This window comes from Ochotona curzoniae, unplaced genomic scaffold, assembly GCF_017591425.1.
Source record: "Ochotona curzoniae isolate NIBS_2020 unplaced genomic scaffold, NIBS_Ocur_1.0 scaffold_1852, whole genome shotgun sequence".
Classification (NCBI taxonomy): domain Eukaryota; kingdom Metazoa; phylum Chordata; class Mammalia; order Lagomorpha; family Ochotonidae; genus Ochotona; species Ochotona curzoniae.
The window spans coordinates 23,648,083-23,671,892 of NW_024467087.1; the positions used below are offsets into that span (position 1 = coordinate 23,648,083).

The 23,810-nt window shown below is 42.0% G+C and overlaps 1 protein-coding gene and 1 long non-coding RNA gene across 4 annotated transcripts in view; one reads left to right on the forward strand and one right to left on the reverse strand.

Moving 5' to 3' along the window:
• Window positions 1-661: 661 nt before the first annotated feature.
• On the forward strand, window positions 662-23,555 carry LOC121169526. The gene is made up of 3 exons (XR_005885851.1): window positions 662-888; window positions 1,119-1,286; window positions 23,468-23,555. It is a non-coding gene; the product is annotated as an uncharacterized LOC121169526 (long non-coding RNA).
• Window positions 15,887-23,810, reverse strand: part of DOCK11 (dedicator of cytokinesis 11) — a 192,875-nt gene continuing 184,951 nt past the window's right edge. For 2 of the 3 annotated variants that reach the window (XM_041000111.1, XM_041000110.1), the window contains 4 exons: window positions 23,521-23,711; window positions 22,955-23,055; window positions 20,561-20,699; window positions 16,347-16,814 (listed from right to left, as the gene is read on the reverse strand). In XM_041000111.1, coding sequence (XP_040856045.1) covers window positions 16,695-16,814; window positions 20,561-20,699; window positions 22,955-23,055; window positions 23,521-23,711 — 551 coding nt within the window. In that variant the 3' untranslated portion in view covers window positions 16,347-16,694. Of the gene's footprint in view, window positions 15,898-16,346; window positions 16,815-20,560; window positions 20,700-22,954; window positions 23,056-23,520; window positions 23,712-23,810 lie in introns of those variants that run through there. The other variant, XM_041000112.1, reaches the window with a different exon arrangement.

The window sequence follows — 23,810 nt, forward strand, 5'->3', positions numbered from 1 at the left end:
CCATGCATCCTCAATCCTTTTTCTTTCAATTCTCCTTTACTGCCACTCAGTTTCCTGTTTCTTCTCTCTCTTTCATCCCTCAGCAGCTATGTGCAAAAGCTGCAGTGATGAAGCCCACCAGGCAAGAGAATCCCTTTGCAAGTTGGGAGGGGTGGGGCTTGGTGGCCCGGCCATGCAGGAAGAGAGACTGTAGGGCTTGTCCACTGAGTCCCCTTCCAAAAAGTGGCAGCCCAACACACAGCCGTGGACTGGCCAGAGTGAAATCCCATCCGTGGGGATCCTCAGTTTCTGTGAATGGACATAAAGACCACAGGCTTCACCAGCAATGATACAGCCAAATTGCCTCAGGCCTTGCCCTAGGCCACTCTTAACTGGCCACTCTCTAGCAGTCCTGTGATAGAGCGGGTGACACTTCACTGGGAATTTGTATGTGCACAGGCAAGGCCTGGAAAGAGGAACAATTTGTACTCAAACATATTGCGGTCAAAGCAACATTTTGTCATCACTGTTGTAACAGAGCTGCCACTAAATTTAGCAAAGTGTTCCTTTTTTTTTTTCATGATGTTTGGAGAAAGCAACACATTTTATTTCCAAAGAGTTTTTGAAAACTTCCCAAACCAATGTGGATATCATTTCTAATTTGGTATTTAATTGATGTGGAAATTCCTCACTCTAGCTATAACACACCTCTTTTTTTCTGTGTCCTTTTTTATCATGACCTTCTTTAAAGATACATTGTGTTAAGGGAGGAACATTGGCACTTGGTGGAGTTTTGGGTACTTTTCTGTTCTCTGGTGGTTTCTGTATTTGGATGGAAATAAACAGAGGTGCTGAACTTCCATATTTGAAATGGATCGCCTTTGAACTTGAGAGTGTAATCTTTTGATGGTAATCAAGCATATGCTTTTATTCTTCACAATAGAGTTTAAATAGGTACTGCTGATATGTTTTGAAATTTCTTTTTTCCCCTAAAGTATAATTTCCACTTAGGACTTATACAAATTGCAATAAATTCTTGACTGTTAGCCTGTACAGTAGCAAAATACATTTGCATGGTTCACAAATTCTTTAAAACAAACTTTATATATGTGATCTCTCCTTTCTGTCTTCACCAATAGGAATGCTGCCAGTATACAAGGAAGAGCAGTGTGGTGGCCTGCAACCCAGAAGTGATGTGAAAGAATAGCAGATGAGAGAGATCTGTTCCTGTGGGTTCACAGGCATAGGCCCAAGCACAAGCACAGTGAATGAAGCCCAGGCACAAGGGAGCAGAGAGGAAGACTGTGGTAAGAAGGAGGGGTGCGGTGGGGTTGCGGGGACAGTCAATGAAGGTAGGGAAGACAGAAGATTGGTGTAGTTTTTGTCCCTACAGCCACACAGGCTCCTTCAATTTCAGTGTGCCAGTTTATATGGTTTCTGTTTCTTATATCACTCCATGGTTCAAGATAGCTGTTCTAGCTCCAGCCTTCACTTTCTTTTTTTAAAAAAAAATCTTTTAAAATTTAAATTATTTTATTTATATCAGGTGAATACACTTCATATGTTTCATATATACAGACTTATGAGTGTAGAGATACTCCCTCCCCCCTTCTGCTCCTTCTCTCATCCTCCTTCCTCCTTTCGTTCTTTTTTTTTTTTGTAGTTTGTATAATGCCATCCTTTCAGTTTATTTTATAATCACAGTTCTTTTTCTGTGTCTCCCCTTGTCTCTGAAAATCTGCCTTTCCAATAAAAGTAAATAAATCTTAACAACAACAAAAATAGACACAATGGCCAGAGGTAGGCCAAACCAAAGCCAGGAGCTTTTTCTGGGTCCCCTACTTGGATGTAGGGGCCCAATCACTTGGCCCAAATTCCACTACTTTCTCAGGTACAATAACAGGGTGACGAATCAGAAGTGGAATGGCTGGGACTTGAACCAGTGCCCATATGGTATGCTAGTGTCAAAAGCTGTGGCTTAACTCACTGTGCTACAGTGTCAGCTGCGTGGAATTTTCCATTTTCAGAACATAGTTGATGCAGATGTCCAAGTGGAACTTTAGCCTCTAAACAAATGTCTATCTCAGATGTTCACTTTTCTGTTTGGTTGGAACATCATCAATAGAAGAGTCAAATGATGGCAAGTTTACATTGCAGTCAGGTTGTATTGGTGCCCTGCCCATTGGTTAAGGTATTGGCTATGGCCACTTTTGTCCTGTCACAGTAGTAGTGAGTATTTGTGACAGAGATGGAATGGATGGCAAAGGTGCAAATACAGGTAGCTCGCGGTCTGCAGGTTTCATAGCCACAGACTCAAACAAGCATAGACTGAAAATATTTGGTGGAAAAAAAACTATCTGTACTGAGCACCTATGGGCTGTCTTCTTATCATTACTCTAAGCAACATGGTATAACAAGTATTTACACAGCATTAACATTGTGTCATGTAATCTGGTGATGGCAAAAATATATGATAGGATTGCATGGATTGTAAGAAAGGGCTATATTATTTTGAAGATGTATTTATTTGGAAAGTAGAGAAACGGAAAGAGAGGGACAGCTGCAGAAGTTCAGATCTTGCATGTTCTAGTTCACTCTTGAATGACCACAGCAGTAAATGCTGCCCCAGGCTGAAGGCAGGACTCTGGAGCTCCATCTGGGTCTTCTAATGGGTACAGTAATCCAAGCACTGCTTTCACAGGTGCATTAGCAGGCAGATGTATTGGAAATGGAACAGTCAGGGACTCTAGTGCTCTGATATGGGATGCCAGCATCACAGGCAGCAGCTTAACTTTCTGTGCCACATCACCAGCCTGGCTATGCAGCTATGGTGTTTTATATAAGGGTGTTTCTTTTTTTCTCCTAAGATTTATTTATTTTATTTTACTTGAAAGAGTTACAGAGCAACAGAGGGAGAGAAAGAGCTCTTTCATCTGCTGGTTCACTCCCCTTATGGCCACAATAGCAGGAGCTGAGCCAATTCAAAGGTGTGAGCCAGTAACTTCTTCCAAGTCTTCTCTATGGGTGCAGGGACCCATGAACTTAAGTTATCCTCCACTGCTCCCAGGTCAAAAACAGGGAGCTGGATAGGAAGTGGAGCAGCCGGGATACTAACTGGCACCTATATGGTATGCTGGTGTTACAGGCAGAGGATGAGCATGCTATGCCACCACACTGGTTGTTTTGGGGTGGGGCAGTTCTATATTTGACCCTTTATGAGGAGAATCAAAGGAATTGGAGAGTTGGAGACTGGGTATCTGGATGGGAAGTGGCCTCATTACCAAGATGAAGGACACAGGGGGAAGAGCAGCAGGTTGAAGGGGAGGAGGAGTAAGTCTAGCAGGCCTACAGTGCTTATGACATGTCTGTGGGTATCTAAGGAGAAAACCCCAGAAAACAGCTGAAGCCATATAAGGTTCCGGGACTTGCGTGAGTGGCCCTGGTAGGAGAGGGAAGGTAAATATCATTCCCATTTTCAGAAGTGAATTTCCAAATTTTCAAGTCTCCGCCCATTAATTTGGTAGCAAATGTAAATTTCCAATTTTCTTTTTTTATTTTTAAAGATTTATTTATTTTATTGGAAAGGCAGATGTACAGAGAGGAGGAGAGACAGAGAGGAAGATCTTCCGTCCAAAGATTCACTCCCCAAGTGGCCACAACTGGTCCGAAGCCAGGAGCCAGGAACTTCTTTCCAGGTCTCCCACGTGGATGCAGGGTCCCAAGGCTTTGGACCATCCTCGACTGCTTTCCCAGGCCAGAAGCAGGGAGCTGGATGGGAAGTGGAGCTGCCGGGATTAGAACCAGCATCCATATGGGATCCTGGCGCGTTCAAAGTGAGGGCCTTAAACACTACGCTATTGTGCCAGGCCCTCCAATTTTATTTTCAATTTCAGTGTTTGCTTTAGAAATAAAGATTTGGGCCCGGTAGGATGGCTCAGTGGCTTAAATCTTTGCCTTGTGTGCACCGGTATCCCATATGGGTGCCAATTCATGTTCTAGCTGCTCCACTTCCCATCCAGCTTTCTGTTTGTGGCCTGGGAAAGTAGTTGAGGACAGCCCAAAGCCTTGGGACCTTGCACCCGCATGGGAGATCTGGAAGAAGCTCCTGGCTTCAGATTGGCTCAGCCCTGGCCGTTGCAGCCACTTATGGAGTGAATCGGGATGAAAGATCTTTCTCTATGTCTCTCCTCCTCTCTATCTGACTTTCTAATAAAAATAAATAAATCCTTAAAATTAAGAAAAAAAGGAATTCTGGCTGCCATGCTGTGGAGCCCAAGTAAGTCTGGGCTGCAGGTGTGGGTGCTTACTCTCCCAGCTGCTAAGCTGGGGGAACTTGGACAGGGCTGGGCTTGAGGCTTAGGATCCTAGCTCTGTCCACTGCTGCCATGCGGTGGGCGGATCTTGAGCTAGTCTGGGCTTGTGGCTTGAGAATTTTCTCCATCCATGGTCACCATGCTGTGGGCAGATCCCAAGTGGGTCTGGGCATACTCAGGATCTTGGCTCCACTCACCACCACAATGCTTGGGCAGATCCCAAGTAAGTCTGGGCTGGAGGCATGGGTGATTGCTCTCCCAGGTGTGTGGCGGCAGCTGGAGGAACTCGGGTGAGGCACCTAGGTGCCAATGGTGCTGAACAAAGCGCTCAAGCTGCCCTGCAGTGTGCTCTGGGAACTTGGGGATGTGGGGTTACATGGAGTCTGGGGATGGCACAGCTAGGGACAAGCAGGGATCTGAGGGTTCATTCCCTGGTGAGGAATAACTTCTTTGGGACTTCCATGGACCTGGCCACTCTACTTGAAGGGCAGCAATATGGAACCCACCAGTGAGTGTCAGAAAAGGGAATGGGTACTGTGAGGCTGCACCATGAAGCCGACAAATACTAGAGTGAATCAGGTCTTGGGGTAGAATCTGCGGGGAAATATGTGGGCTCACCCATGTGGAACTGCAGTCTCTATTGGCACACGCAAAATCTGTGGCTGGGAAATAGACCTGGTTGGAGAGCTAAGGGGATGTCCAAGCTAGGCTGGAATTCTTACTAGTGAGCACAAGAACCAGAATTGGGGCATTGGACTGGGCTGGACATGGCTGCAAACTCCCTCAGCACAGATGTGGACTGGGTCTGGGAAGGGCCAGGCTAGGCTAGACTCCAGCCCCCACTGGTAGTCGTGGTTGTCAGGGTGGGTGTAGAACAGACTGGGCTAGATCTTGGCTCCTGCTGAGAGCTGTGTCTGGGCATGGACCAGGCATGGCTGGGCTGCAACACTCAAGAGTAAGAACTGGAAAGTGTATGTTCTGGTTGTGCAAGGATAGCGTTCCTGCCAGGACAACAGGTGGACAAAATCAACTTGGGGCAAGGACCCACTGTGTGCACAAGGTCTGCCACCTGGAGGAGAGTGGATAGAGAAGTTAGTCAACTCTTGTCAGATTGCAGTCCCTACAGGTAAGTGCAAAAACCAAGGCAAGGAGTAGCCCAAACCAGGCCAGGTTATGGTACCCACTGGTTACCATTCACCTTACAGTACCTGCTGGTATACATGTGGGTCAGGTCTGGTGGTGGACCAGGCTGGGTCAGTTCATAACATCCACTGGCAGATATGAGAGCCAGGATGAGGTGCAGGAGGGACCAGGTCGGGCTGCATTATCAGCCAGTTCACACTGGGGCCAGGACAGAAGGCTGAAGCACCTGCTGGTAGATGCCAAGGTGAGATGAGCTATGCCAATCTGGGGATGGTGGGTGCCAGGTCTGTGAGTCTCAGGCATAGAAGGGCCCTTTATCCCACCTGCGATGTGGGTCTGGCCCTAGGGGTGGGGGTTCAACGGGGACTGTGTCATATGGCCCAAGATTTTCAGCCCACCCATGAGGTGGGTGCAGGATTCATGAGCCCCAGAGGTTGGGAATCCAAAGGCGCCTGGGTCTCCTGGTCCAGGTCACTGGGCCTGCCTGCATTGTGGGTGACAGGTCCATGATCCCCAGGGGTCAGGGGGCCCGGCAGGTTCTGGGTCACATGGCTCAGTTCCTTGGGCTTGTTCACGTAGTAAATACTGGATCCATGAACTCCAATGGTGGGGAGTCCAGAGGGACCTGGGTGTCCTGGCCCAGGTCCATGAGCCTACCTATGGGAATTGGTCCTCCTCAGTGTAAAGAATGGAGTGCCGGATGGCAGACCATGGTGCACATAGAGGATATGGTAGCTCATTGGGACCTGCAGAAGTCATGTGGTACATAGCAGAGAATGGAGAACAGACCATATGGACAACTACCCCAGCCAAATGATGACAGCATATATCTTTGCTGCCCATGGACATCGGAAGGGATTCCTCATCTGTAGATCAGCAAGATCGACACCGTTTTGGAACTATTGCATCCACCTGGGCAGAACCCTTGGAGCGTGTGCCACATTGTAACCCTGACTTAATATCAGGTGGCCTTTCCCCATCCTCGGGTACTGGGGTGGTTGGGAGGATGAGTATGGTCTATCCCCTTATCTACCCACTCTCCCCAGAAAAGGGAAGAAGAAATAGAAAGTTCGGAAACAATAATCACACCCACTTCTCCCTAACCCTAGATCCTTCCCACCCTGATCAACTATATAAACATCATGTAAAATGATTTATAAAAAGAGAGAGAGAGAGAGAGAGAAGAAAAAGGAATTGTATAAATGGGGCCCAATGGCAGTGAACATTAGAGAGCTTTAAAAAATTAGTTCCATAAAATGGGATTATCTTCGGTTTAGCTTACAATCCTCTTAGGCTATAAGGGGTTATTATTGTTGAAACTCTGTAACTTTGCCTTTTCCTGTTTAAATTATAGCTAATGCTGCAGCAAAAGGGAATGAGGTAGATTTATAAACATTTTGTTGTTCAGTGTTGTGTTTAGGCAGAGAAGAAAAAGCACCACCAAAAAGGCGGCATTTTGTGTTCCTTCACTCACATGGACTACTGAGCAATGCTTTTCATGATGTGAAAATAGTATCAGTTCCTCTGGGTGCTGTTTATTTCACTGGCTCAAACCCTTCTGGCCAATTCAGATCATTCCAGGAAGCTTTGGTATTAGAGACTGAGGTGAAGATTGCAAAGGTTTGGTTATGGACTGAAAATGAGGTTAAGTACAACCTGGCAATTGCCTTCTGGTGTTTGTGACTTGAGTTTTCCCTCCCCACCTCTGTTCCTCTGTCCATCCTTCCCTCCCATCCTTCTCTTTTTATCCTCTTGGATCTTTTCTTCTTGATTCCTTTCTGTAGGGATGACTAAGAGGATGGATTTTTTTTTTTTAAATATCAGAATCCATGGTTTCAAAGTCCAGGTCTGCCAATTAACTGATTGTGTGATCACTAACAAGTTATCAAGTTATTTATCTTCACTATGCCTCAGTTTCCCCATTCATAGATTAATTCATAAAGCTATAGTGAGCCTTGATTGGCAAGTCTAATGAGACCCACTTTCTTTTTTTTCTTTTTTTAGATTTTTTTTTTAAAGATTTATTTATTTTATTGCAAAGGCAGATGTACAGAGAGGAGGAGAGACAGAGAGGAAGATCTTCCGTCCAAAGATTCACTCCCCAAGTGGCCACAACTGGTCCGAAGCCAGGAGCCAGGAACTTCTTTCCAGGTCTCCCACGTGGATGCAGGGTCCCAAGGCTTTGGACCATCCTCGACTGCTTTCCCAGGCCAGAAGCAGGGAGCTGGATGGGAATGGAGCTGCCGGGATTAGAACCAGCACCCATATGGGATCCTATTGGACACTGGGAACATAGTGTGAGGAGTGCCCACAGCAAGGTCACATGGGGATTCTCTTGGAGACATAAAAGCAATAACGGTGTTGGTGTGTGGGTGTGAGGAGGGTTTTGGGAGATAGGGGCTACCCCTTTACTAGAAAGCAAGCGCTCCCCTTAATACCAAACCCCATCATAAATTGAGAATTAGATATCTTTAGACAAGATTGGTTGTGGGGCTGGTGTCATGGTGTAGTCAGGTAAGCAGCCACCTACAAAGCTGGTATCCCTTTTGGGTAGCAATTTGAGTCCTAGCTGCTCTACTTTTTATCCAGCTCCGTACTAATGCAGAGTGGTCCACCTGATTGGAACACTGTACCCACGTGGAAGACCTGGAAAAAGTTCCTGAGTCCTGGCTTTGACCTGACTCAGCCTTTACCATTAGTCATTTGGGGAGTGAATCAACAGATGGAATACCTCTCTGCCTTTTCTGCTCTCTCTGTAACTCTGCCTTTCAAATAAATAAATAAATACCCCCAAAGTATTTCTAGAGTTACGGAGAAATGGTTAGGAGGCAGGTTAGGAGAACTCTGAAAACCTTTGCAATCTACTTTTAACAGAGTCACAGAACAGCCATACAAGTATTACCAGGGAAGTCTGTAAGAGAGGTAAGAATGCAACTCAACTGAGGCAGGCTGTGTCTTGGATTTTCTTAAAAAGCATCCTGAAGGATCAACTGCCACCAGTTCTATCTCAAATCCCAGATTTCCGTGGTGTTTTGGTCGTGGATGGTGTCAGTGTAGACCCTACAGTGAGAAGGCCTAAGGGATTCTCATCAACCCTGAGCTGTGTATGAAAGCTCAAATGCCAAACAGCTGGCTTCTGTTCAAGGCGACAGGTGCAAGACGGAGCCAGTACTCAGCCAGGATTGTGGTAACACTGGGTGTCAACAGTCAGCATCTGTTAGTGTCCTTATCAAATGGGAGTCCAAACTCCCTGTGACTGTGTGTGTTTGGTAGGGGGTGGGGGAGGGGTATGTACAGAGCGCCATCGAAGAATGAGTTGGAGGGATGCCAGAGGAGACCTCCGGAATACGAAGTGGTAAAAATGGCCTGATCTGGACCCATCTGTTTCCCTACCAACATTTACACCTGTAATGGAGGGATGGTTCCAGGAATTCAGAGGGGAAGGTAGCTGGCAAAGTTCTCCTATGCTTGGGGGGAATGATTACAGCTATAGCCAACACATATATAGGTCAAGGTTATGCAGATATACCAGGCATCACTCTATGTCTTACTGTGCGTCATTGAATTCTCACAACAATGCGGAAAGGCAGGTATGATTTTTGTTAAGATTTTAGTCATGTTTTAATTGGAAAGGGAGATTTACAAGAGAAGGAGAGACAGGAAGATTTTCCATCCACTGATTCAGTCCTGAAGTGGCTGCAACAACCGGAACTGAATCGACCCGAAGCCAAGAGCTTCTTCCAGGTCTCCCACATGGGTGCAGGGTCCTAAGGCATTGAGCCAACCTCCACTGCTTTCCCAGGCCACAGACATGGAGCTGGATGGGAAGTAGAGCAGTCAGGATATGAGTCGGTACCCATATGGGATCCCAATGCGTGTAAAGCAAGAATTTAGCCACTAGGCTATGGTGTCGGGCCCCAGGGATGATTTATATTGATATTTTACACACGATGAAATGCAAGAACAGATAAGGAACAATGCCCAAGGTCCCCACAGATTGGCAAATGACAGAGTTGGTATTCGGACCTGGCCAGTCTGGCTTTAAAGTCTGTTCATTTTACCTCTATACTATGTAGAATGTCAAAACTCTTTCAAATGAAGAGCTGGTATTGGGGCACACTGGGTTTAGGCTGTCACTTCCAACACCAGCATCCCATATTGGAGCACTGATTTGAGTCCAGCTGCTCTACTTCTGATCCAGCTGCCCAATAATGTGATTGTGAAGGTAGCAGAGGATGTCCCACAGCCTTGGGCCCCTAAACCCATGTGGAGGACCTCAGAGAAGCTCCTGATTCCTGGCTTCAGCTAGCCCAGCTCAGGCCCTTGCAGCCATTTGGAGAGTGAACCAGCAGATGGAAGATTAGAATTATTTAAGATCTAGAGTTATTTAAGTGGTGGTTAGCATAAAACAGTATGACACATAAAAGAACAAGACCTGTATGCCATAAATGGACTGAGCTTGGGTGAAAAGAAAAAAGTTTTCTGTCAGGAAAATGAAACAAATTAAGTATAAATATTCTAGACCAAAAAGAAAAGGCTGGAAGTGGACGTTTGATTAAATGTTTAAGACACTGGTTAGGATGCCCACACCCCACACTGCAGGACAGAAGTTAGCTCAGCTTCCTGCTTGTCCTGCAGGTGCTGGGAGGCAGCCGTGATGGTTTGAATGGGTCCCTGTCACACACGTGGGAGGACTGGTTGTTCCCAGCTCCTGGCTTCGGCACTGGCACAATCGCGGCCATTGGGAGCATCTGAGGAAATAGCTAGAGGTTGGGAGCACTCTGTGCTTCTCTGCGTGCTGCACCCCACCCCAGGCTCTCAAATAAAATCAATAAAAAATAAAGGGAAAATGTTAATTCACTCAGTTTGAATGTAAGTGCAAAGCAGGATGATGGTGTCTGAGACAGATACTGCGGAGAACTCTACCCGTCTTTAAACACTGGCTATTTTTCCTTTGCATGCCTGTGTAGTAGTGATTGATTTTGATGGTCATAGTTTATGTAAAAATTAAAATTCAGTAGTTACTTTTTCTACCATTCTGTTAAAAATTCCATTTATGGTACTTCCCTCAACATACATACAAATGTGAGTTTCTCTCTAGCCTCCTTGGGTCTGTTCATGCTGTGTCCTCCATAAAGCCTTTTTGTGGGGATGGGGTCCACGTCTACAAGGGTTCTGCCTTTTCAAGAGCTTTATCACTGATTTGCTATCAGGCTTTTTGTGTCATCTTTTCAAAAAAAGATTTACTTATGTATTCATTTATATACATATTTATTTATTTAACCTCAAAGGCAGAGTGATAGAGGGAGAGAGAAAAATCTTCCACCTCCAGATTCACTCCCCAAAGACCTGCACTAGCCAGGGTTGGGCCAGGCTGATAGCAGGACCCAGGAATTGCATCTTCATATCCTCTGTGGCCGGCAGGAATCCAGACACCTAGGCCCCCACCTGTTATTACTCAGGTGCCTTAGTGCGAGCTGGATTGGAGGCAGATGTGATACTTGATCCCAGGCGCTGCAATATGAGATGTGGCAGCAAATACCCATCCCTGTATACTTTCTATGTGAGTCTTTCTTATCTCCCTCAACCACAATATCTCTGGGGACTGTGCTATTTGCCCATACTGCTTGTGCATAACGAAGGCCCTAGATGTACCTGTTTATCTCAATTGGCTTTATTTCCCGGAAACTGGTCAAGTGCATATACTGTGCCAGGTTCTGGGGAGTCAGGGTGAAAAGTTCAAATGCAGACTCCACACATATGGAGCTCCTTTTTAATTGATTGATTTTAGTAAAAACGAGTAGAAATATGAGCCTGTCTCATCAGAAAGTCACAGAAAGTTGCCACAGGAGACCAGAGGAAGTAGCATATAGTAATTAAAAATTTTGGACTCTAAGATACTTTGGCCTCCTCTCTAATTTGACATACCTTGAGTACATTTCTTAAACATTTGTGTATCCAATTCCCTATATGTAAAATTAAGTATCACTTGAAGAATTGATTCCTATATGATATATAGAGAGAATTGAATGAAAAAACAGATTAAATCATGTTGAGGGAAATCAAATGAACCAGGTTTTAAGCACCTATGACGAACATACAGCTAATGTTAACACAGTATTGAAAGGTAAAAAAAAAAAAAATCTGAAAGCTATCTCTCAAAGACAAGCATTAAAAAAAGGATGTCTGTTCGCACTACTGCTATTCAATCCCATTCAAAATTCCAGACAAGTTTTAGGTAAGAAAATGAAATGAAAATGGGAAAGATGTAAAACTCTATCTGCAGATGACATTATCATATAAGTATTACATGTGTTTGTGTGTATAACTGAAGAGATCACAAAAAACCCTACTGAAGCTTATAAATGATATCAGCAAGTTTTTTTTTTTAAGATTTATTTTATTTTTATTGGAAAGGCGGATATACAGAGAGGAGAGACAGAGATCTTCCGTCCGATGATTCACTCCCCAAGTGAGCCGCAACGGCCGATCCGAAGCCAGGAGCCTCTTCCGGGTCTCCCACACAGGTGCAGGGTCCCAAAGCTTTGGGCTGTCCTCGACTGCTTTCCCAGGCCACAGGCAGGGAGCTGGAAGGGAAGCGGGGCCGCCGGGATTAGAACCATTGCCCATATGGGATCCCGGGCTTGCAAGGCGAGGACTTTAACCACTGCGCCACCGTGCCAGGCCTGATATCAGCAAGTTTTTATGGTATAAGAACATCTATAGATGCTGGCACTTTGGCTCAACTGGCTAGTCCTCCAACTCCAAGTGCTGGGACCCCATATGGACACTGGTTCATGACCCAGCATTTTAAAATGTTCTAGAATTGTGGTGGTGCTAGCACAGACTGGAATATATGAAATTTTTGTTTACTTTTAACAATAATTTGTTTGCTTGGCGCCAGGATCCCATATGGGCACCGGTTCTAATCACAGCAGCCCCACTTCCATCCAGCTCCCTGATTGTGGCCTGGGAAAGCAGTCGAGGATGGCCCAAGGCCTTGGGACCCTGCACCCACAGGGGAGACCTGGAAGAGGCTCCGGGCTCATTGTTTCGGATTGGTGCAGCTCTGGCCGTGGCAGCCGCTTGGGGAGTGAATCATTGGACAGAAGATCTTCCTCTCTTTCATTTATGCTCTCTGTATATCTGACTTTCAAATAAAAATAAATCTTAAAAAAAAAAAAAAAAAGAAAGCGCTATTACTGGTCGATTCCCAGGATAAGACCATAGCCTTGTTCTACAAATGCATTCCCCATCATCAGTCAATTTTTATTCTTTCTTTTGATAATTCAAGCAGTGTATTGTTAGAGCAAGACTTCGGTTGAGGTTTTCCAATATTTTGTGGATCAGAAGCTTGAAATACAGAGTTGCTTATATATTTAAGTGTTTGAGAATTCCTATTATTCTAGTACATTACTAAGGTTCTTTGTACCAGGTAAGAGTAAATGTTTGTCACAGTTCTGGGTTCTGACAATGACCTGCTTAACTTATTAACCAGTGAGTCATACGCTGACCAAGGTCCCATGGGTGTTACTATCACTACTACTTTCAATTTCATTTTTATTTTTTTTTAAACTTATTTTTGTTTGACTTGAAAGGCAAATAGCCAGACAGACCCAGACAGAGATCTTCCACCTGCTTATTTATTCCTCAAATGCCCACAATAGCTGGGACTGGACCAGGCCAAAGCCAGGATCTCAGAATTCAATCCAGGTTTCCCACATGGGTGGCAGGCACCCATGTACTTGAGTCATTTGCTTTCTCTAAGGGTGTGTATTAACAGGAAGCTGGAATTGAAGGCACTAAAACCCAAGTATTCTGGCATGGGTTATGGACATCCCAAGCAACCTTTAAACATCTATGCCAAATACCTACAACTCTACGTCATTTGAAAATATATTTATACTATTTTTAAAAGGAGTTGAGCCATATTAACATAATAGCATTAACAGTGTTACCTTTAGACATGACACCATTGGTGATGGCTGGATTTTTCACTATTGGAGTGGCAAACAAAGGCTCTCAAAGACAACTTACTGACATCTCACAGTACATTCCCAGACAATCAAGAGTTTCCAGAGGGGAAATTTGGATTCAAGTTCAACTGCAAAACCATCAGTATAACAGACCTGTATTTTCATGCTAATTAATTTGTAGAGATTAAATCACCTCATGAAATCACACGTAGTGCACAACGTTCCCTAAACAGAATAGTCTGCTTTTTCTCTAGTTTGCTCCATCTTATTCTCACTGCTTGCTGTCCTTGTTCTAAAAGTCAGGGAAATTAATCCAGTAGAACTGAGCCATGACATGGAGAGCTCATTGGCCAGAGTACACATAATTATCTTTGTTCATTAGCCATCCAGTAATTCATATCCAGTATTTCCATGGCCTTGTCTTACCCTCTCTGTACGTTGTCACAACACTGAAGCCTAGGGCTTTACAGACTCATAACCAGATTAATGCTGTGTCTAATTGCTTTCCTTATTCTTACCTCAAATACAATCTGGCAGCAATATGAAATATTAGAGCTCTAAAAGTAACATTTCATCCAGTACTCTATCCAAATCTTAACCAGCTCCCCCATGCTTACTAAGTATATATAGCTCAAGCACCATTAGTCTGGTATTTGAGGACTTCAAAAATCTAGGTCTACATTTTCTTTCTAGATTTTTAAACTACTGTAGACTTGAACAAGATGGTTGTCCTTACCACCCACTGACCTTCTGCGAATTCTTCTTGTACCTCTGCTCATGATATTTATCCTGTTCAGGATACCCTCCCTGAATATTTACCCTTCAAAGTGCCCGCTCCTTCCTTGAATGTGATGCCAGGTACAGTGTCAGGTACTTGGTAATACTAATGCATAACTTTTCATATCTTACATTGTTAACTCTTGCAGTATTTAATCCTGTGTGAATTTTGCTTCCTCATCTACAGTGCACGCTCCTTGGGGGCCAAGTGCCATTTATTATGCTTATGAGGTTTAACAGACTGGGTTGAGGGCTGTAATATAGACTAGGTTCTGTCTGGGTGCTAGAGGTTCTCCCAAATGCCCACGTAGTGGTTCATTCCACATGCATACCAGTTATAACCACTTTCAATGTGAAACTGTAGAAGTAACTCCAAGCGAATAATGAATAATTGCAAACTATCTTTGAAATAGTTGAGAATCCTCCCTTAAAAGACAGAAGGTTCACTATTTTTCTTTTTTTTTTTTCTCCCCATGGTGGACTGTACTAAACGGGATGCATTATGAAAATGCTGCAGAAATTAATATGTTCATAGGTGGAAACAGAGAGAAGTAAGTCTTCATGCATGGACTACAAGGATGAACTCACAACGAAATGACTGATAATTCCCTACATTGTTGGGAGACATCTCAGTGGCAGCAAGGTGAATTTGTAAAAATTCACCCATTGTAAGACTGAAGGGGAGGACAGAAGAGGAGGGAGGGAACTTGCTGCAGTGGGGGAAGGGAAATCCCAGTGGCTACTAAACTGCATCATAAAACAATAAAAAAAGAGATAGAACTGACATTTAATTAGTAAGCCCATCCTCCCCTGAAAAGCTTAAAAATGACATGTAAAGATAAGTAGCTGGGGTGGGTGGATATTTGGCCTGTTGGTTGAGACATTGGTTAGGGTGTGCAAGTCTCGTAGCAGAGAGGCTCCAACTTCTTGCCACTGTAGATCGTGGTATGCAGCAGATGATGCTTCAAGTATCTGGGCCTCTGACACTCACATGGGAGACCTGCACTGTGTTCCTGGTTCTCAGCTTTCGCCCTCCATGGGGCTGCCGTAGGTACTTGGAGAATGAACCAGCAGAGGAGCTCTAACTTGCTTGCTTGTGCTCACTCACTTGCACATTCTCTCTACTGTTCAAATACACATTCAACAATTAACAAAAGGAAGAAAAATGGCCAAACCTGGGATATAATCTCTAAGATTTAGTTGATCACAAAATACTCAAAAGAACTAATGTGTCATGCCATTCATTTCTATTTCAGTGTTTTCATTGGTAAAATAGACTAAGCTACATAGGGAGAAGAAATCGAGAATTTGAAGTGTACATGGAGGGCATAACAATTCCATGGGCAACACCAGCTAAACAGCTCTTCACCTTGGCTTCTCCAGAATCATTTAGGAAATGTAAGATTTCTTCATAGAAAAAGGTAGTCTCAAGCCAGAAGCTGCTCAATATGTGGGCTTATGTGTGTGGACCCAAGACACACTATAACCATCCTGAATTATCAAAATGCTTATTAATCTTGTAAATGAAAGGATACAGGAAAGATAAAGAAAATCTTTATAATCCCCACTGAAGCCATTCTGTTGCATAAGATATACTGACTTGAACTTCTCACAAAGGCTTTGCTTCACTTTGAGGAGATGCCCAGACTGCAGCTCTGGTGACAAATGCTGCTTTTGATGGAAACCTGTGTCCAGCAAAAATCTCTCATCTCCAGCAAAACAGACATGTTGAGTGTTCATTACTGTTTACAGTCCTTGTTTATACTCTTGTGGAACTGTGGTTTTTCTACTTATTACTTGTTGAATTCTTTATTTAGTCGAGGGTTAACCTCCTGATTGTAAGATCAACTGAAAGCATGCCATTGTAGGCTAGGAATGTCATGACACTCTTAAATCTGCACAAATATGAAATACATGAAATTTCCTCACTTTATATAAATAAAAGAATTTTAAAAATATAACCCCCTCATCTTGTATGTGGAAGAGACTTCAGTGTAATTACTTGGTGACATCAAATCAAAACTACAAGGAAGAGTAAGCTTGTAACTTTTTTGTGGTGGGCTTAGAATTCTTGTGTTTTTCTCCAAGGATTACTACAAATCACGGATTGTGTTTCTCATCAAGAAAAATGCAAAGTTGAAATTATTACTACCTTCACTTCGAATTACAAATGACCTTTTATTGTGTTCCATTATACAATTTTACATAGTAACGTTTTTATTTTAAGCAATACTTAAGCACATTGAATTAATGTTTCAGCTCTACTGATCAGCATATAGATTTACCTTAAAAAAAAGTACAAACCAAGCACAGTGGTGCAATTTTCCAGGCACTTTCAAGTTGCTTAAATATTTACAAATATGTAAGCACCCTGTTGGAAAGCATGAAAATTTTGGTGTCAGGAAGAACCACTACATATGTCTCAAATCTTTTAATTCCAATGTTTCCACAGCTCCAAATATTCCTGAGAAAGGTCAGGCTCATTGTCATTTACATCTGCTTTTCCTCACACTTCAGTGAATCTTGGAGAGCCATAACTTCTGTCACTTGATGTGCCACTAATTGCACAAAACACATGTAACGTGTTATTCATCCAAGGAGAGTGCATCGTATCTTCTTGTAGTATCTAAAACAAAAGAAATTCACATGGTTAGCACAAAGCAAAATAGCCACTGCCAAAAAAGAATGTCTATATGAACTTAGGCGCATATTTCAATTTATCACTGACACTTAGCTATTTAAAATGACAGAAAGCAGAAAGAGCAAAGAATAACATTACCAACTTAAGTCTTCAAAGCTGTTTTACAAAGGCAGCATATTAAAAAAAACAGAAAAGATCTGGTTATTCATTAAGAAAAGGTCATAAAATATGAAATTCAATACAAAATGAGCTAATGCAAACTTTAAACTTTTCTCCCCACTAACAGTTGGTCACAACAACAGTTCTAAACAGTTAATGAATCTTCTCACACACTAGTTCTCAGAATCAACTGGGGGGATTTCAAATATTAAGATACACACCTTTCCTTCCCTGGACACTTGGAAATAATACATAATGCAGATGAAGTCATAAAATTGTATTTTTGAAGACATACTATAATTACATAAATTAACTAATAGAGAAGAGGTTTTTTTTGTAAATGAAGAGCTTCATAAATTCCTATTTCATTAAGTATATAATAAACTTTTACATTCATAATATTATAAATATTTTAAACATACCCATTTTATGAAATCAAAAACGAAAGTCAGGAGAAATTTGGCTTAGATGAAGAAAAAGAAGAGTGTACAGATTGTATCCAGCTCTTTACTATGAGGTCCCATTTTAAGTCTCAAGCTTTGGACATTTTGTTCTCAAGCTACCATTGAAAGCTCACTTGTATATGGTCCATAAATTAATCTGTTATGCCAGTGCTAAGTCATACTGTTTGTGTTGTTACAAGTCATACAGGATACATGAAGGCTATAGTAGAGTCATTTTTTTTTTTTTTTACAAAACTTATGACATTAATCTGAGAGCATGTTAGAGGTTTTAAAGATGACTGATTATCCAAGCCTATCAAGTGATAAGGAAGCAGTGTATTCACTGAGAAAAGACACTATAATGGCCACTAAAATTATATTTAATCAAGAAATCTGCAATTAATTGTTTTGAGATAATATGAATCGCTTTCAGAAAACCAAAAGCTTGAAGAAATGTTTACTGTAACAAATTATACTGAAAAATGGGCCAAGGAATTTCCAAGTCATATCTTTTTTAAACAACTCATTATGGAGTTCAACAGAGTGTTTAATATTTCAGTATCCATGGGTACTTTGCCTTATTTTGTGATATTATTATAACCTTGAAGTTTATGACTATGAAGACTCTCATATGAATATTTAACAGAATTAATTGCTTTACAAAAATTCACTGTAAGATCAATAGCTTGCATAATTAAAAACCAGCACAAGCTAACAGATCTCTTAGTTAGCTATCAAAATAAAATATCAAAGTTCTAAAATACTGATCTGTACAATTCAGACAGCCATGGTTTATGGTAATAATAATAATAATAATACTGATAGGTAGGAAATATGATAGATTTTTTAAAAAAATATACATTTCAGGGCAAATGGAGACTACAAAATGATCATTCTAAATATGCTGATCACAGGCTTTCAATTTGACTAACTTAAGAGTTCAAGACTAGTTCATGGAACTGCAGGCAAATGAAATGACAGTAATATAGTACACACTGGCTTCAAACGGCATACGCAATTTTTTCTTTTTGTAAAGAAGGAACTTGTAATATGATTTCTATACACTATGAGGAACAGAAATTCAACAAGTTTGCTTCAGGAACCAACATGCAGTCCAGTTAATAACAGCATCGGAATATTTAAAAATTCATGGAACAGAATGAAAAAAAATGTTGATTTCAGTACATTGTTTAAAATTCAGGTACAGTGCTTTCATAATACACATTTCATATGAACTTCGCTGCAAACCCCTGATATACCTCCAAATAGTGATGTTGAAGAGAGAACAGTACTCGTGAATTGAGGCCGAAATACAGACAATAAAGAAAGTGAAAGGTTCCCTGATTACCTATGACAGAAAAAAAGGCCTCTGATAACTGAGCAAAGAATACCTTGGAAGTATTTGCCTCATTACAAAGTAGGTGAATAAAAGTAAAGATGGCAAAAAGACAACACAGAACATAATCCCAAGTTCCTCAAGCCAACAAAGTTTTTGGCCACAGAGTGTGGGTCCACAGGAGATTGGGTAACTGGTGTTAATCAAACATAGGGGATGACCTAAGTCTGGCTGACCCATACAGGGAAGATGACAATGGTTGGAAGGGTAGATGCCTGATCACTCTGTCAATTTTAGGATGTAACTAAAATTCCCCACAGCTCATTCTGACAAATAGCACACAAAATAAACTGGGAAAGGCTGGATCTGATTAAAATTCAACTGGCTACCACTGTCCTAGCAGCCTCCCCACTCTGACTTTGCTCCAACATTGTACCACACTTCTTTGGATACTAAGCACTAGGCCTAATTCCATCCTCAGACAGTCTCCCATAGGGAGTAACTGCCTTCAAGTCGCACTGAAATGCACATACCAGAACAAATAAGGCTCCCTAGTTTCTTTTAGTGATCCTCCTTCATTTCTTAAATATTGAGAATCTAGGCCTGGTGCCATAGCCTGGTGATAGTGGCTAAAGTTCTCATCTTGTGTCTGTTGGGATCCCATATGGGCACCTTTTCATATCCTGTCTGTTCCACTTCCCATCCAGCTCCCTGATTGTGGCCTGGGAAATAGCTGAGGATGGTCCAAAGCCTTGGGACCCTGCACCTGCATGGGAGACCCGGAAGAGCTCCTGGCTTAAAATCTGCTCAGCTCCAATTGGGGAGTGGGCCAGTGAAAAGTCTCTCCTTTTCTCTGTAAATCTGTCTTTCCAATAAAAAGAAATAAACCTTTTTTTTTTTAAAAAAAAATTGAGAATCTGCAGTGTTTCTGAAGCAAATTATTGTCATATTGAGCATGTTGGCACTTCTGAGGAAATGAAGGAATCTTTATGATAAGCTTAATGAGCTCAGTTACTCAAGGATTAGACTATCAATGCTGTACCTCTACAAGCACACAGAATATGTTAGAATGCTCAAGTGGTCGTCTGAGAACAGCGGAGTTATACACATCCATTGCCAGAACTTCATATGGAAACAAAGTTTAGCAGAATAGCCCAGGAGTACTTAGATCTTTCTGTAAGGGTCAGCAGGTATATAAAACTTCTAACAACTTAAATTATGACATAATTTGGCTAAATGTGATGATCAGGTCATTGTTTGTACATTTTTACACTCGCCAAGTTATAGACTCAAACAGGTTTTATAAAAACAGAGTTTTGTAAGCCGAATTGGGTATAAAGACCATTCATAAAAGTTGGAAAAATCACCCAGGATATCTCATCCAAATGGTAGTTTCTAGTGGTTTGTTTGTTTGGTTGGTTTTTTTTATAGCCAAGATAGGGCTACTCATCTGGGGACTTGGCTGCCAACCCAACCACTGCACTTCTTTAGCCTTCTTCCTAAAAGACTGCTATCTCAGTATACGGGGATCAGTTCAGATTTTCTCAGCTAGTCTTCTAATGACACGGTTAGCACAAAGAACAGAATTGGTAATTGCTTTGGTTACAGCCTTAGGCAATTTCTTCACATGTGACTTGCACTGTATCATTTCAATCATTAAAGAGAACATGAACAGATTTTATAATACAGACTGAGTAACTTTCTAAGATACTATTTTAAACTAAGAGATTTTGCTAAGCAATAGTTTAGATATCCCAGGTTATATTTCTGTCTCCAGCCACACTAATACTTGCCTGCTCATGGATAATTTCAGACAATTCTTTTACCATGTCTCTGAAATTTGACTTCAGACCTTCATGATATTCAATTTGATCCTCTTTAATTAGCCGCTCATTTAGTTCCAGCGCAATGCTGCATGCTTGTATGAATTTCCTGTGGTTGAACATGAAATATGAATGTTCTGTTATGTAATCTGAGGACAGTTTCTTGATAACTAATTTGATGACACACTTATCAAGGTTTTTTTTAGAAGGAAGATTAGAACCCCACATAGGATCACTGTGCATTTGTTAACATTACCTCCTAAACCTGGAATAACTTCATTTTCCACCTTTGTCTTCATCTTAAAATACTTACCTCTAGTAAATCTAATTCCTCAATCATTTACTTGGCTTTATAAGTTGATTTAATACTAATATTAATTGGTACTTAGAGACAGCAAGACATTCATTTGCTCCAGGTGTGCAGTCGGTTAGCACGTAGTACTTACACTGCAAGTCATTCATTTAAAAATGCTTTATTTGAAAAAAGCTTTATTTGGAGCTTAGATAATGCGCTGTACAGTGGTCAGTACTGTAGCTGTGAAGTATCTACCTCGGGTTAGTAAGAGTGGGGACAGGAACCTGGTGCCATGGTATAGTAGCCTAAGCTTCTGCCTGTGGTGCTGGCATCCCATATGGGTGTTGATTCGAGTAGCAGCTGCTCCACTTTTGATTCAGCTCCCTGCTAATGTGCCCAGGAAAGCAGTGCAGGATGGCTCAAGTCCTTGGGCTCCTATACCCACATGGGAAACTTAGAAGAAGTTTCTGGTTCTAGATGTGAACAGCCCCAGCCATTGATGTCTCTGATGGAAGATGTCTCTGTCTCTCCTACCTTTTTGTAACTCTGCGTTTCAGATAAATAAATATGAATATTAAAAAACAATGGGGGCCCGGCACAATAGCATAGTGGTTAAGGCCCTCGCCTTGCACGTCCGGGATCCCATATGGGTGCCAGTTCTAATCCCGGCAGCCCTGCTTCCCATCCAGTATCCTGCTTGTGGCCTGGGAAAGCAGTCGAGGATGGCCCAAAGCTTTGGGACCCTGCACCCGCATGGGAGATCCAGAAGCTCCTGGCTCCTGGCTTCGGATTGGCTCAGCTCCAGCCGTTGCGGCTGCTTGGGGAGTGAATCATTGGACGGATTATCTTCCTCTCTGTCTCTCCTCCTCTCTGTATATCTGACTTTGCAATAAAAAAAATCTTTAAAAAAAACAGTGGGGACATAGTTGATGTCCACCATAAAGTTGAGAGTATTTTTCTAGTCTTTCATGTGTTTATGTTTAGTCTTCATAATCAGAGTACAGACCTTAGGGTACAAAGTACTACATTGTCATTTGTTTTATATTCTTGTCATAGCAACTATGTAGTCTTTTGTACATACCAGGCATTAGTAAATATTAGAGAATGAATGATTAATGGTTGCTCTTCAGCCTAGAATAGCTGATAACATGCAGGCATGAAAAGTAAATGAAATAGTAGGAAGCAAATTATTGGCTAGACTATCATCTTTCTCCTTGATTGATTTTACTCAACACTTTCTCTTAAGGCCTCTTGTATATTGAACAGAAAGATGTGTTTATTTATTTGAAAGGCAGAGAAAGAGGGATGGAGGTAGGGAGGGAGAAAGAGCAAGAGAGATCTTCCATCCACCAATTCACTCTCCAAATGGCTGCAACAGCCACTGGTCTGTCAGGCTGCAGCCACAAGGCAGGAACTTCATCAGGGTACCACCTGGGTACAGGGACCCAAGCACTTGGACTATGTTCTGCTGCCTTCCCAGGTGCATTATCAGGGAACTGGATTAGAAGTGAACAGCTGAAACATTAAAACCTAACTCACATAGGATGGTAGCATAGCAGGCAGCAGCTTAATCCATTGTACCATAATGCTAAACCCACAAATCTCTTCTTCTCTAATGTAAGACAATTCTGATATGCCTTAGCTTACAGGGCTGGTCACTGAACACTAGACCAGGCAGGCAGAATCCATCAGGAATTAAGGACATGGGATAGGAGCAAGCCTATATAAGCCTTCTAGTCCCAGTGTTATTTCTATCCTGAAGAGTATGAACTGCAATGAACAGAAGGTAAGGTGGGCAAAGTAGGCAATCCAGTAATGAACACAAGCTTGTATTTCTATCACTTAATACCACAGCAACAAAGTAGTGTTTGGCGTGTGTAATCTCTTGGGACGCTGGGGCACGGTTAAGGTGCTGCAGGACCTTAGGCGGTCACTGAAACATTGTAAAAGAGTGCAGAGGATGGTTCCCCCCCCTCCAAGGTGTTATTTGATGAACACTTTCTTGTGCTGTTTTTAAGAAGAAAACAGCAGGAATATAAAAGTTTTATCTGAAAAATGTAGAACATTACCTAAACATGTCTTTCAACTCATTCACTTTCTTAGGTGGATACTTGCTGGCTTGACTGTCATTTAAGAAAGCCCTTGCATATGCCAATGGACCAGCATTGACCTAAATTACAAAAGAAAAAAGAATATTGTCAGGATGTAACTGAAAGTAGCTTTTGTATTTATCCTTTTTCTTTCTTTCTTTCTTTTTTTTTTTAAAAAAAACCCAAATGCATAAGAAATCCGTAAGTGGAAAATACATGTATTATGGGTTACCACAAGTTTACATGCAAATTCATTAACTAAAGTTAGCAATCAATAAAATGACATCCTAATAAGTTAGTTAATGATTTCCAATATGTAAATACAGGCTTTGGCAGCAATCAGGGACTTATGTTAAAGTACTCTGACAACACAGATAAGTTAGAGCCAGCATGCATCGTTTCTATATAGCGATCTAAACTAAAGCATAGGCTTCTGCATTCAGTAAAAGTACAATTTAAACAATTATAGCAGTGCTTGCTCTGTGTCTGTAGGAACACAATAAGAGCACCAAGAAGCATCTCGTCCAGTTGAGCAACCATCCTACCTGTACGGAAACACAGCCCTGCAGCTTCAGCTGGAGCTGAATCATGTCCACGTCAGCAGAGGAGCACAGTTTTTGTAACTCTGCAGTCTTATCTTTTATTTCATCAGTAGCAACATCAATTGGTTTTAAATTAATCTGCTGTTCACAGTTTATAGGAATCCTCTTCTTCACATATGGGAATGAGTTTGATGCTATGAAAGTGTTGAGACTAAATTACTATCTTGAAAAAAAATCATTTCTTCAAACAACAAAATTCAAGAGAAAGATCCATTGCAACAAATGATTTGCAC